The 15419-nt window shown below is 35.8% G+C and overlaps 1 protein-coding gene across 1 annotated transcript; it reads right to left on the bottom strand.

Moving 5' to 3' along the window:
* Positions 1-6409: 6409 nt before the first annotated feature.
* Positions 6410-11826, bottom strand: LOC139127311 (FAST kinase domain-containing protein 1, mitochondrial-like). Its single transcript, XM_070693229.1, has 4 exons — positions 11711-11826; positions 9163-9316; positions 8290-8404; positions 6410-7666 (listed from the first exon to the last, which is right to left on the bottom strand). Exons 1-3 carry the CDS (start codon positions 11745-11747, stop codon positions 8302-8304), a joined length of 294 nt encoding a protein of 97 aa, XP_070549330.1. The 5' UTR covers positions 11748-11826; the 3' UTR covers positions 6410-7666; positions 8290-8301.
* Between the last annotated feature and the right edge of the window lie 3593 nt (positions 11827-15419).

Below are 15419 nucleotides of genomic sequence, written 5' to 3'. Positions count from 1 at the left end.
CTTCAATCGCCTGTGCACTAATATTTGAGTCTATTTTCAAACCATTTTTGATGCTTGTAGAAAGAAAATATCCCAAAGAATGGTTCAGATAAAGTATTCTCAAGACATAAAATCAAATAAGATAGAGATCATTACAAACTGACACTGTTGGAGGGAAAAAATGACAAATCGAAATATTTTTTTCTGTGGTTTAGGTAGCCACGCATCAACAGCGGCTTTTAGTAAAGAATGAGAATGCACATCAATAACAGTGGCTCTTATTAGTATGTATATGCAGCAGTCCTACTGTATATTGACATTATATATATATGTGAAATACAGTTGACAACAATATGTTTATAAAAAGCACATACGTATAATGTGTTGATAGATTGAATACGGAATACTTGAACATCAGAAGGTTTGAAAGAAGAGACCGAAGTTAATAGGAAAAAAACCCACACAGGTTTCAAAATTTTGTTTGTGATATTCTTTGATTAAACCTTTTAGGTGACTAAGTCAATTTTTGTCTCCTTTAAAAGTATAATGCAATAAATTTCATTTTCGGATGTGTTACAAAAATTGATAACAAAATTGTAGCCAATGAATTTGATGTCCATTTGGTCAAAATTACCAAAAATTACACAAACAATTCACAAAAGTTGGTAAAATGTTGCACCGAAATTTTTTTTATACGAAAAAAAACAGCTCTCAAGAGGCTATGTATAACGTTTTTTCTATACCAATACCCCTCTCAAGTAGCAAAAATGAATAGTGATGATTTCTTATCTGTAGACAATGCGCCTGAGTTGTAGGTCACTCAGGAATAAACAAGCAGTGTATTTGTCTCGGCCCTCATCTTTAAATCGTTCTATACCTAAATTTCTATCGTCGTGAAAAACATACAAAGATAAAAAGTATATGCACACTAGGACGAATAGATTTTTGTCACCATGGAATTTTTAAACATATAAAAAATGCCATTTTAACCATCCTGCGACGGCTATTATGCAAAGCCTGCGACACGTCATTACCGAGAATCGGAAAAGAAAATGAAAGGACAACCAAGGGCCTAAATATATCTCCGTCAAAAGGTACACAAAGGCCTGATATATCTCCGACAATCTCTCTCTCTCTCTCTCTCTCTCTCTCTCTCTCTCTCTCTCTCTCTCTCTCTCTCTCTCTCTCTCTCTCATTACCGTGAGATGAACATGAGTTATTTGCGAATGAACCACCGACATGGCTTCAATCGCCTGGCACTAATATTTGAGTCTATTTTCAAACCATTTTTGATGCTTGTAGAAAGAAAATATCCCAAAGAATGGTTCAGATAAGTATTCTCAAGACATAAAATCAAATAAGATAGAGATCATTACAAACTGACACTGTTGGAGGAAAAAATGACAAATCGAAATATATTTTTTCTTTGCTTTAGGTAGCCACGCATCAACAGCGGCTTATAGTAAAGCATGAGAATGTACAACAATAACAGTGGCTCTTGTTAGTATCTATATGCAGCAGTCCTACTGTATATTGACATTTATATATGTGAAATACAGTTGAGAACAATATGCTTATAAAAAGCACATACGTATAATGTGTTGATAGATTGAATACGGAATACTTGAATATCAGAAGGTTTGAAAGAAGAGACCGAAGTTAATAGGAAAAAAACCCACACAGGTTTCAAAATTTATGTTTGTGATATTCTTTGATTAAACCTTTTAGGTGACTAAGTCAATTTTTTTCTCCTTTAAAATGTATAATGCAATAAATTTCATTTTCGGATGTGTTACAAAAATTGATAACAGAAATTGTAGCCAATGAATTTGATGTCCATTTGGTCAAAATTACCAAAAAATACACAAACAATTCACAAAAGTTGGTAAAATGTTGCACCGAAATTTTTTTATACGAAAAAAAACAGCTCTCAAGAGGCTATGTATAACATTTTTTCTATACCAATACCCCTCTCAAGTAGCAAAATTAAATAGTGATGATTTCTTATCTGTAGACAATGCGCCTGAGTTGTAGGTCACTCAGGAATAACAAGCAGTCTATTTGTCTCGGCCCTCATCTTTAAATCGTTCTATACCTAAATTTCTATCGTCGTGAAAACACACACAAAGATAAAAAGTATATGCACACTAGGACAAATAGTTTTTTGTCACCATGGAATTTTTAAACAAATAAAAATGCCATTTTAACTGTACTGCGACGGCTATTATGCAAAGCCTGAGACACGTCATTACCGAGAATCGGAAAAGAAAATGAAAGGACAACCAAGGGCCTAAATATATCTCCGTCATAAGGTACACAAAGGCCTGATATATCTCCGACAATCTCTCTCTCTCTCTCTCTCTCTCTCTCTCTCCTCTCTCTCTCTCTCTCTCTCTCTCTCTCTTATTACAATGAGATGAACATGAGTTATTTGCGAATTAAACAGACACTACAATCTCGAACACCGACATGGCTTCAATCGCCTGTGCACTAATATTTGAGTCTATTTTCAAACCATTTTTGATGCTTGTAGAAAGAGAATATCCCAAAATGGTTCAGATGAAGTATTCTCAAGACATAAAATCAAATAAGATAAAGATCATTACAAACTGCCACTGTTGGAGGGAAAAAATGACAAACCGAAATATATTTTTTCTTTGCTTTAGGTAGCCACGCATCAACAGCGGCTTTTAGTAAGAATGAGAATGCACATCAATAACAGTGGCTCTTATTAGTATCTATATGCAACAGTCCTACGTATATTGACATTTTTATATATGTGAAATACAGTTGAGAACAATATGTTTATAAAAAGCATATACGTATAATGTGTTGATAGATTGAATACGGAATACTTGAACATCAGAAGGTTTGAAAGAAGAGACCGAAGTTAATAGGAAAAAACCCACACAGGTTTCAAAATTTTGTTTGTGATATTCTTTGATTAAACCTTTTAGGTGACTAAGTCAATTTTTTTCTCCTTTAAAATATATAATGCAATAAATTTCATTTTCGGATGTGTTACAAAAATTGATAACAAAAATTGTAGCCAATGAATTTGATGTCCATTTGGTCGAACATTACCAAAAAATACACAAACAATTCACAAAAGTTGGTAAAATGTTGCACCGAAATTTTTTATACGAAAAAATACAGCTCTCAAGTGGCTATGTATAACGTTTTTTCTATACCAATACCCCTCTCAAGTAGCAAAATTAAATAGTGATGATTTCTTATCTGTAGACAATGCGCCTGAGTTGTAGGTCACTCAGGAATAAACAAGCAGTGTATTTGCCTCGGCCCTCATCTTTAAATCGTTCTATGCCTAAATTTCTATCGTCGTGAAAAACATTCAAAGATCAAAAGTATATACACACTAGGACGAAATGTTTTTTGTCACCATGGAAATTTACACAAACATATAAACAATGCAATTGTAACCGTCCTGCGACGGCTATTATGCAAAGCGTGCGACACGTCATTACCGAGAATCGGAAAAGAAAATGAAAGGACAACCAAGGGCCTAAATATATCTCCGTCAAAAGGTACACAAAGGCCTGATATATCTCCGACAATCTCTCTCTCTCTCTCTCTCTCTCTCTCTCTCTCTCTCTCTCTCTCTCTCTCTCTCTCTCTCTCTTATTACAATGAGACGAACATGAGTTATTTGCGAATTAACAGACACTACAATCTCGAACACCGACATGGCTTCAATCGCCTGGGCACTAATATTTGAGTCTATTTTCAAACCATTTTTGATGCTTGTAGAAAGAAAATATCCCAAAGAATGGTTCAGATAAAGTATTCTCAAGACATAAAATCAAATAAGATAGAGATCATTACAAACTGCCACTGTTGGATGGAAAAAATGACAAATCAAAATATATTTTTCTGTGGTTTAGGTAGCCACGCATCAACAGCGGCTTTTAGTAATGAGAATGCACATCAATAACAGTGGCTCTTATTAGTATCTATATGCAGCAGTCCTACTGTATATCGACATTTTTATATATGTGAAATACAGCTGAGAACAATATGTTTATAAAAAGCACATACGTATAATGTGTTGATAGATTGAATACGGAATACTTGAACATCAGAAGGTTTGAAAGAAGAGACCGAAGTTAATAGGAAAAAACCCACACAGGTTTCAAAATTTTGTTTGTGATATTCTTTGATTAAAACTTTTGGGTGACTAAGTCAATTTTTTTCTCCTTAAAATATATCGGATGTTTTAGAAAAAATGATAACAAAAATTGTACCCATGGAAATTGGTGTCCATTTGGTCAAAATTACCAAAACATATGCAAAAAATTCATAAATATTGGTAAAATGTTGCACTGAAATATTTGATGCGAAAAATTACACGTCTTAAGCGGCAAAGTATGATTTTTTCTGCACAAATACCCCTCTCAATACCAATATAAAAAAGATGATTTCTTATCTGTAGACAATGCGCCTGAGTTGTAGGTCACTCAGGAATAAACAAGCAGTGTATTTGTCTCGCCCTCATCTTTAAATCGTTCTATACCTATATTTCTATCGTCGTGAAAAACGTACCAAGATCAAACGTATATGCCCACTGGGACGAATTGTTTTTTGTCACCCTGGCAATTTACACAAACATATAAACAATGCCATTTTAAACCGTTCTGCGACGGCTATTGTGCAAAGCCTGCGATACGTCATTACCGAGAATCGAAAAGAAAATGAAAGGACAACCAAGGGTCTAAATATATCTCCGTCAAAAGGGAACCTAGGGCCTCATATATCTCCGACAGTCTCTCTCTCTCTCTCTCTCTTCTCTCTCTCTCTCTCTCTCTCTCTCTCTCTCTCTCCTCTCTCTCTCTCTCTCTCTCTCTTATTACTGTGAGATGAACATGAGTTATTTGCGAATGAAACAGACAATACAATCTCGAACACCGACATGGCTTCAATCGCATGGGCACTAATATTTGAATCTATTTTCAAACCATTTGTGCTGCTTGTAGAAAGCGAATATCCTAAAGAATGATTCAGATTAAGTATCCTCAAGACATAAAATCAAATAAGAGAAATCATTACAAACTGACACTGTTGGACGGAAAAAATCGGAATAAATCTTTTCTTTGCTTAAGGTAGCCACGCATCAACAGCGGCTTTTAGGAAAGAATGTGAATGTTCAACAATAACAGTGGCTGTTGGTAGTATCTATATGCAGCAGTCTACGGTATATTGACATTTTTATATATGTGAATATATATATGTGGCGATACCAGATGAGTAAGATAGGGGGGGCAGAAGACATATTAAAACTGTGTATGTGTGTGTGTGTGAGAGAGAGAGAGAGAGAGAGAGAGAGAGAGAGAGAGAGAGAGAGAGAGAGAGAGAGTGAAAGAGAGAAGGGGGTAAAGTTTGTTTGCTAAAGTCTATGGATCAATCACATAAATTACGCCAAAAACACCACTAGGGGCGCTATATTCATAATTACCTCCAAACGTCAAATCCATCATTAGTCAAACTGACATGACTGCTTACCTTTCACTCTTTATAAAGATCATTTCTTCACAGTTTCGTCTTTGTCGGCATGTACATTGATCCTCCCTCTGTTCACCCTTGATACATCTCGTAGCATAAACTTTATGGCACGCAGTGGTGACAAGAAGTGTGACAAGATTCATGTCAAAAGCATGGCAATCTCTCGTCCAGGCAATGTACCATGTATAACATTTCGGCTTTTGACTCTAACCTTTGAACAAAAAGGTCAAAATGCCTGTACACAATGCACTTCTTTGTATGTCGTCTCAGTGCCTTGATCTTTTGACCACAAATGCGGCAACTTTTACTCTACAGTCAACAAATCGTGTAGGTACAATGCACCATGAATATAGCACACCTTTAAAACACTGGAAACACAATTCTCCCACTTGCAACTGCTTTGGCCTGACATAACAAAATGCCAACATTATTTAGAGCCATTGAATGCTGACCATATTGCAAAAAGCATCTTTACACTGAACTCTTTCATTTATTTGCAACTGAAGTTTTGGAGCCCTCAAAACTGTAGTGTGACTGTAAAGAAATACTTAAAACTGTTGAAAGATTATGGGTCGTGTACAACAGGTACTTTGAATGTATGGTGCACATAGTAGCTACTCTTTGAGTGAACCTTTCAAGTTGACTGCTCTTGAAGAGTGAAAATGTATTGTTAAAAGACAAAGAGGTTCAAAATGGCTTAGATATTAGCAGTCAACAAGAATTTGCATGATGCTTTGATAGGCCTGGCAATTGGATAATGAACCACTTTCATCTGACCTCACCCACAGAGACACTGACACACAAACAATACACACAAACACACAAGGATGATGCATAAACATAGAGATAGACACTGACAGAAAACATTTACTTCAAATTGTTTTGGTCTTCATAGAATACACTTTATGGTTTATTGAGCTGAGATTGAGCTTAGAAACTCCACAGATGAAAGTCACACAAAAGTAGGATTTTATTGTCTTGCTAAAATGGTTGCAACTTTTGTAACGGTTTGGAATATAGAGTTGTTGATCGACGCTCAGGTAAATCCATCAATCGTAAGTGCAGTTCAAGACACATTTTCAGCTGCATGTCTGATTACAATCATGTAATGAAATAATGTCAAAAAATCATTGAAATGAAAAGTGCTCTTTGGCCTTATCTCATCTCACATCACAATCTAAATTGTGCTCATTGGCCTTATCTGATATGACATCCCAAGAATTAAATTGGAATAGCAAACTTAGTCGCTTTAAGTTATTTTGTTTGTTTGCTCCCGCTTTGTGGTAGGTTTTCAGAGAAATTAAAAAACAAACAAACACAGTGTGAACATTATTAAAAACAAAACATTATTTTCCCAAAATAAACCATTATTGTTACACTATGTTTTTTTGTCTGAGCTTGTTCTTCACCCTGGCTGGCTGGTAAGTTTTTTAAAACTCCAAGGATGGCAAATAAAGAATTTTCTTTAAATGGCCTTAAAGAAAATTTATTTCGCAAGCAATGTACCAGAATGTACTTGGAGAAATTTCTGTCAAATCATGTAAGGCCAAAGTAATGAAATTCTTTGTTTTGCGTCCCCGCCCGCTTAGGTTTTTAAAGTTTTCATGAAAAACACACACAGTGTATTTGAATAGGAAATTTGAGGACATAACCGCTTAGATTTTCTGAACTAAAACTTGGTTACAATTTTTTATTTGCTGCAATCAAATTACATTGTGTTAATTTTCTTTGTGTGTTTTTTCAGCCGCTTAGATGCGTACCTTTTCCAATCTTGAGTGGACTCAAAACAAATTGTAATTGTAATTTATTTCTCCAGAAAATCACGAACATCGTACATAGCAAAGGAGTAAACTCAAAAAGTATTTCTGGTGAGGTCATGGAAATAGTTCTATTTGAACTAGTCAAGTCCACGACCCTAACAAAATAATTTAACTAGTATGGCCTAAAGAGAAATAGCTTGCACAACACTGCAGTAGCAATGTGTATTCAGTGTAATTTAAATCTATTCATAAATCAATCAATCAGCATTCAATCCAAACATTCATGTATGTTGTTCTGTAGCTGTGCTTCATATTGTAAATTTACACATTTTGAAATATTTCTTAATGAGGTAGCCTTCGTGGTCTTGCTGTGATGATAGTGTCATTGACTTCCATTCAAAGTGTAGAATCTGATGGAGAGAAAGATATGATCGTCATTACAGGAACCGTCTCTGGCAATATGTTGATCTTTCACCAGCATGGCTTGTCCAAAACCTACTGTTATAAGTAGTGATAGTGGACTACTGGTAAACCAGTGGGAATTTTACCAGTGGGAATTTTGGTGGAATGGTTAGGGCTTAATCACACTTGGAGAACTCTTTTTGGACACTCTCATATTTAGGAAATCTTTCCGACCTGCTATTTGTGTGGACTAATAGTGTAACCTGAACTGTTCTCAGTGTCTTTCATTTGTGAAAATAAAAATGTTTAAATGTTGCATATGGCAGACATCTTGCATTTCATATATCAGTAAAGTTTATGTAATTTGTTTTTCTGGTCCAATAACTTTGCATTTTGACCTTTAATTTTTAATATTGATATATAAAAGGAATGTTTTCTTTTTTTGAAAGTTATCACGAAGCTTTCAGCCTTCTGTCTCCAATGTTGATATTACCTAGAACTTAAAAGGGAGAAATCGCTGAGTACAACAAAAGGCAAACTGTTCCTATCTTTGTCATGGACATTTTTATTTGATGGCCTTGGTCATAATTAATGTAAGCCACTGTAGAATATAGTCACAGGCATAACTTACAATAACATGTTTTTATCCCATAATTTCAAGATGACGTCCCTTCATTTGTTGGTAACCCATTGGATGGTGCATGTTGGAGCAGAAATACTTGACACCCAGATAGTCAATGGCAACTCTGTGGCTAAAAACAATGATGGAATGAGTTACGTCGGTGCACAGAATGTATGGAAAGAACAATAGAGGTAAATTTGAATTGTTCTTTAGTTTCATAAATCAAGTTCAAGTTATTGTTCTACAGACCAGGGCATACTGAAAAAAAAATCTTTCTGCTTGTCAAACACAACATGTATACCGGTATATTTACAATCAAAGTTTATTGTGGACTAGAATTCACTTGCCAGCGACTAAAATTTGACTAATGCAAGAAAAAGACTGAGTGGACAAGCTTAATGCTGTGTATCTTCATATACTTTGTGCAGAAGGAAAAGTAACTATTGCTGATATTAAAAACAAAATAGTTTTAACAGCCAGCAAAATTTGCAGCTAAAGTCTCTTTAGATAACTCTTGCTCTCATATTTTAACACATCAGGATAAATTTCCTGGAGTACTTTAAATCGCCATTTTCAATTTCTATTTGTGCCAATATTTAGAGACAACTTCCAAGGAAGCAAATATCGCACATAAAAAAAAGATGTGATGAATTTTAATGTATCAACAATCAAATTCGGGTGTACCGTACTTTTAGCATTTCTTTGACAGGATATACGCGAAGCGGATGGTCTAGATAATTTGTTACTACTTTTACAGCTTACAAACAACGAAATCTTCCCAATTCATAAAGTTTCATATACTTCAAGCACAGGTGTATTGTAAACGTGCAATATGTAAGTATGGGTGGAGAAAATCTCATACAAACAAAGCACTGAACCAACCTCTGTGCTCCTGGTGGCAACTGCTTCTGCATGACTCCCCACTGAATATTATGGGATGTATCTCCTTCTTTGGGACCCTTGGTCAGGTTTAGTGCACTGCCATAGTCAGCACAGACCAATGGTTGGTTGTCTTTGGACAATACCATGTCAAAACCTGCAATCAGAGATTTTGAAAAATTTGCTTGGAAATCAATCTTCATCAAAAGTGAAACACTATTTTAATCAGTTAGAACTGTACATTTAAAAACATATTAGTTGTCAAAGATTTCAGTTTTTCACATATGTAACTCTTCCCCCAGAGTTTTACAAATGCTATTGAAATGTTAAATATTAACACCTGTAGAGAAAGTGACCCTTACAGAATGTTTTTAAGAATCTGTTCATTGCCTTACAATACATTTAGCAGTTGACATTAACTTGACTTCATTGTGATCACTGTGTACAAAGTACACTTTTGCTTATCTCAAAACCAATGAAAAGACAGGATAAAATTGGTAAGGTTCCTTGAAGCTTAAAAACTGCGCTAGTGTATTATACCCGAGTGGTCTTTAAATTAAATACATGCTGCAACCTGTTCTCCGACACACATACGGGCAGGTCAACTACCAGCGAAATTATTTGACTATCTTTGAGCTAGTAGAAGAAAAATTACTAACTCATAAACCTGGGGGGGTGGTTTCACTCGACCCTGTAATAGACACGATCACGCAAATAGCACATCAAACTGATATGCTGGAAAGCATTCACCTAGTTTGTACAGGTATGGTGTGAAGACACTCTTTCTGAAGTATGATACAGCCCCCCCCCCCCAAGCCGAAGAAACTGACCCGGTCCCTAGCCTGTATATATTGTCTGCTTGCTTCAAACATTTTTTCAAACAAACTAGTTGGGATCCTTCTGTAAACGATAGTGAATTCTAATATAATTCAGTTCAATTATAGCACAATACCTAGACAATAAGGTCTCCGAACTCAATTATCGTATAGAAGGTAAACAGATTGAGGTATGCAAGTCATGATTGTTTGTTGTTGTTGCTCCGGAAACGTACTTTAGAATCAGGTCAGCACAGACCCAGCTGCTGTAGTACGACTATTAACAGAATGAAAACGAAAGCAGGGGAATATTTCGAATATCTAACGAAACCAAATTAACGAAGTTGACAGTAGGATCTCATTGTTTACTTTCATTTACTTTTTGGGGGGGGCGCTGTGGATTCATTGAGTCACCCCGTTTTATACTTTGATGATAAGGGGGTGACCATGTTTTTGAAATGCCCAATGGGGGGGGGGTCAGTGTATTTTTTTTTATTTTGACAGGTCTCATACTTGAGAAAAATGCATTGTGCCAGCCACAAATTTCATCATTCATTGCATTTTTCGGCGCTGCCTACGGGCGTGTAACTTTAATAATGATAAGCCAAATTTTTCGGCGCGCCCTATAATGCGCATTTCTTAAAACTATCAAACAATATTTTCAGCATGCCCTTCAGCTGCATTACTTTCAGATATATCAGAGATATCTGGATGTTTAATATTTTTCGGCGCACCCTTCGGGCGTTTAACTTTAATAATAATAAGCCAAATTTTTCGGCGCGCCCTTTGGGCGCATTTCTTAAAACTATCAAACAATATTTTTCAGCATGCCCTTCAGCTGCATGACTTTCAGATATGTATATAGATCAGAGATATCTGGATGTTTAATATTTTTCGGCGCACCCTTCGGACGCAGTAAATTAATATATTAGAGATACATGTCAGATATATTTTGATGTCTGTAAATTGAAAGTTTGTTTTGCAAAGTGTACTTATCATTATGAAATCTGCAGTTCATATGAAACGCATGACAAGTTCCTGATACTTTTCTGTTTCCCTCTATAAGAATTCAGTGTAAGAAAGCAACATGCACTAATATTTCACAATCACATTTTTCTGACAACAGTTCTGGACATCTGCTTTATGCATAAAAAGAGTGGAGTACATTCGCAGCTCATTGAACGTACTGTATATGTAACAAGGATCAAAGGTTACGTTAGTTCACTTTGTTCAGATCGCGATGTGACCTGACAGATCCACCGATCCAGTGAGACTGTTGGCTACCCGGCTCCAGTCGATTGGCGACGTTCTACCGTGTTAAAAATTGTAAGATTTCTTCAGGAATAGTTTTCTGAGTTTCTTTACCCTTGACCATATTCAACAAAGAGTTATTGGACGTTTTCGTTCTCTTTTCCAGCTTTTGGTTAACTTCTCGGCGATTCATCCGGCACGCGTTTTTCTGAGCAAATGGTCAATCGTACGGGAAATGCATGGGTGATCGAAAAAATCGTGCTCCATCGTGCTCCAATGACCGACTAAAACAGTTGACCCATTTTTGCAAAGCTTGAAACATTCTCCATACTGCAGATGGCAAGGTTAAATTGAAATTTGACCAAAAATAGGCGATATTTGGCGACAAATAACTTAGTGTAGATTTACAAGGGTCAAATGCTGATTTCTAGGAGCCGTACCTGGCCAGGAAATTCATCCAAATAAGTAATTCTCAATGTACTAACCACTTGTGTCGGTCACCATCTCGGCCGCACTGAGCATCGTGCGTAAAGTCTACATCTAAAAACTACCCAGTGCTGAAAATAAAGGCGAAATCAAGCCGAAAAGTTCCAAACTGGTTGCAATGTACGAGCCAAGGTTCGCATGGTTAATTATTCATGACGTTAGCGGCGGCACGTTGGCTGATTGGTCAATCGTAATATCCTCTCTATGGACATAACCCGGACTGCTTACAACTGACACGACAACAATCTCATTTAAACACAATGACTGAATGTTTAAATTATATCATATATATATATATATATATATATATATATTGCGGTAATGGGTTTTTGGTAACCCTATTTTGACACCTCTTGAGAAATATCTTACAAAAGCCAGCATCAGGGGAGCCACTCGATGGAAATCAACACAAACATATAACAATGACATCGTAAACGTTCTGCGTCCGCTATTGTGCTAAATCTGCGATGCGTCAGTACCGAGAATCGAAAAAGAAAACGAAAGAAAACCAAGGACTGAATATCTCTCTGAATAATCTCTCAAAGCCCTGATATATCTCCGACAAACTCTCTCTCTCTCTCTCTCTCTCTCTCTCTCTCTCTCTCTCTCTCTCTCTTCCTCTCTCTCTCTCCTCTCTCTCTCTCTCTCCTCTCTCCTTATTAATGTTTAACATTTACATATTCCTTTTTGCTATAGTCACGAAGCGGGTTTTTACATGGTGCATGTATTTCCCAAAATATCCAATGCATTTCTGAATGTCTATTTTGTATTATGAAGATATGCATGTTTTTCGAGTATGTGGAATATAAATGGTCAAATTTATCAGATGTGCAATTTTTCTACACCAATACAGGTCATCAACACCCATCACAAATGACGACGATTTCTTAGTTGTAGACCTCTGCCTACACTCAAGGTCACTCAGAAAAAAAACAAAATGTGTTGGTCTCTCGTTGTACAAAGTATAAAAAGCTGCTATCAACTCTCATCGTTGAACTGTTGTTCATTTTTATTTCTATTATCGTGAAAAGACATGTCCAGGTCAAACGTACATGGACACTATGATTAATTCTTTTGTTACCATGGAAATCAACAAAACCAGGAACGTCCTGCATATACCGCCGACAAAAGGAAAATCAAGGGCCTGAATATCTCTCTCTCTCTCTCTCTCTCTCTCTCTCTCTCTCTCTCTCTCTCTCTCTCTCTCTCTCTCTCTCTCTCTCTCTCTCCATGGTTGGTTTTTGGTTTAGATTTTCATACCATCTAATGATACACGAACACGGCCTCAGAGTATGACGTCTCGACGCTTTCGACTATATGCAATAACAAAAGATTGAATGGCTTATTATGACCAAAGAGAGGCCCTCGTGCGATAAAAAAGGCATACTGGGACGCACATACCATAATAACCTCCCATGTAACTCTCTAACTCTCTAAGGCCTCGATAAGGTCAGGTGAAGGCAGCTTACGGGAATTGAATAACATTTAAGTTTAGCACTAAACGACAATTTTATTTCCCTGAACACAGATGCAAATGCCACTTGTAAATATTTGGTATTTACAGATAAATGCGATTTGACCAAGCAACCTATAAATGCATTACGTCTAACGCAAAGCTTGAGAGTTGTTAAAGGCGACATCACCTGTTATCAAAGGTTGTAGATATGCCCATGTGACACTCTTTAGAAATATCTTACAGAAGTCCAGCATCGGGAGACAACGCCATCGTAAATGTTCTGCGTCCGCTATTGTGCTAAGGCTGCGATGCGTCATTACCGAGAATCGAAAAAGAAAATGAAAGGGAAACCAAGGACCTGAATAATATATCTCCGTCGAAAGGAAAAGCAAAGCCCTGATATATCTCCGACAAACTCTCTCTCTCTCTCTCTCTCTCTCTCTCTCTCTCTCTCTCTCCTCTCTCTCTCTCTCTCTCTCTCTCTCTCTTATTATGATGAATGAACATGAGTTATCTGCAAAAAAAACAGAAAATACAATCTTGAACAATGACTTGGCTTCAATCGTGTTGGCACTAATATTTGAATCTATTTTCAAACCATTTGTAGAAAGAGAATATCCCAAAGAATGGTTTACATAAAGTATCCTCAAGACATAAAATCGAAGAGAGAGATAAATACAAACTGACTCTGTTGGATAGGAAAAAGACAGATCGAAATATTTTTCTTTGTTTGTGTAAGGTAGCCACTCATCACGCGCCTTTCAGGAATAAATGAGACTGTACAACAATTGCAATTGCTCCCATTGGTAATATCTATATGCAGCAGTCTTATGGTATGGTGACATTTTGATGTAATGAAATGCAGTCGACAACAATATGTTTATAAAACGCATATACATATAATGTGTTGATAGATTGAATACAATATTGAACACGAAAAAGAGAATGAAGTTAATAGACAAAAAATACAAAAAGGTATCAAAATTTTATGTTTGTAATATATGTTTGATTAACCCTTTGAGCGCCACGGTTTTGTGTTCTTTAAAAATATACCTAAAGCAATGTTATTTTCAGTTTTTAGCAAAATTTTGATAAAAAATTGTAGTCATTGAAATTGATGTCCATCAAAAAGTATCTAAAAAATTACAGAAAAAAATCATAAAAATAATAAAATGTTGGACTAGAATTTTGATGGGAAAAATTACAGCTCTCAACTGGTTTAGGATGTATGATCAGAAAAATTGCAGTTATTGTTGTATTTTTGCATTTGATATTTTCGATTTATGGTATAGCAGGACATTCATATAGTAGGGGAAAATGGGATCAGAAGTCTTGATTTCCTACACAGGTACTACTTGTACTACTTGTATAAAAGCGGCTGTTTTCACGAGAACCATTCATTTCGATTTAATGGGGTGAATGAAATGTTCAAATTCTCATTGTACAAGAACGCAATAGTTAAAAATTGAAAGTAAAGATTATGAATTTCAATGAAATATACGTTAACGATTAAGTTGGACTTTTTTATGGTTCTCATGAAAACAGTCGCTTTCATACCGGCAGTACCTTTGTAGGAAATCAGGAATTCTGACCCCATTTTTCCCTATTATATGAATATCCTACTAATCAAATTTGCTATTTTGTATTTCCAAAGCTTCGTATATTTATTTTTTTTTGGATCAATATTTTCCACCTATATTGTCAATTTTGTAAAACGTAAATGTCATAGTATGATATAGATGCTATTTATTTAAGCTTATATCTATGTGTAGTATTTTTTACTAACAAATTCTATTTGGTAGGTCATCTTGTTCATTTTTTAAATATTTGGCAAAATGTAGTCCGGAATTCTCAATTTTTATACTCTGTCATGTTCTTAATTTTCGGGGCTCTTATTGACTTGACAAGGGTTAGATTTAATCAAATCCATTTAGACTGATAAATACAAACACCATGTGAAATGTCCACACTCAGAGAGTTGTAGTACAATTAAGTGAACTTTTGCATAAATACAGATCATCGTGCAGGACCGCTATTATTTGATGTTTGGTGAGAGAGAGCCTGCTGAGGCAGCAGTGTGACGGAGCATCATGTGACTGAATAATGCTACAGCTGCAACTATATTAACCATGTTTCTGAGTAAATTTGGCATAAATTAGTGATCGTCATTCAGGATTCTATTGCAGCGGGGTACTTAGTACACAATAATGATAGTAATGTTAAACTTTTATCAACAGTATCATATTCATGTA

This window comes from Ptychodera flava, unplaced genomic scaffold, assembly GCF_041260155.1.
Source record: "Ptychodera flava strain L36383 unplaced genomic scaffold, AS_Pfla_20210202 Scaffold_30__1_contigs__length_3116999_pilon, whole genome shotgun sequence".
NCBI classification, from domain to species: Eukaryota; Metazoa; Hemichordata; class Enteropneusta; family Ptychoderidae; genus Ptychodera; species Ptychodera flava.
The sequence above is the reverse complement of the archived record's forward strand: the minus strand, read 5'-3'. Positions and strand labels throughout refer to the sequence as shown.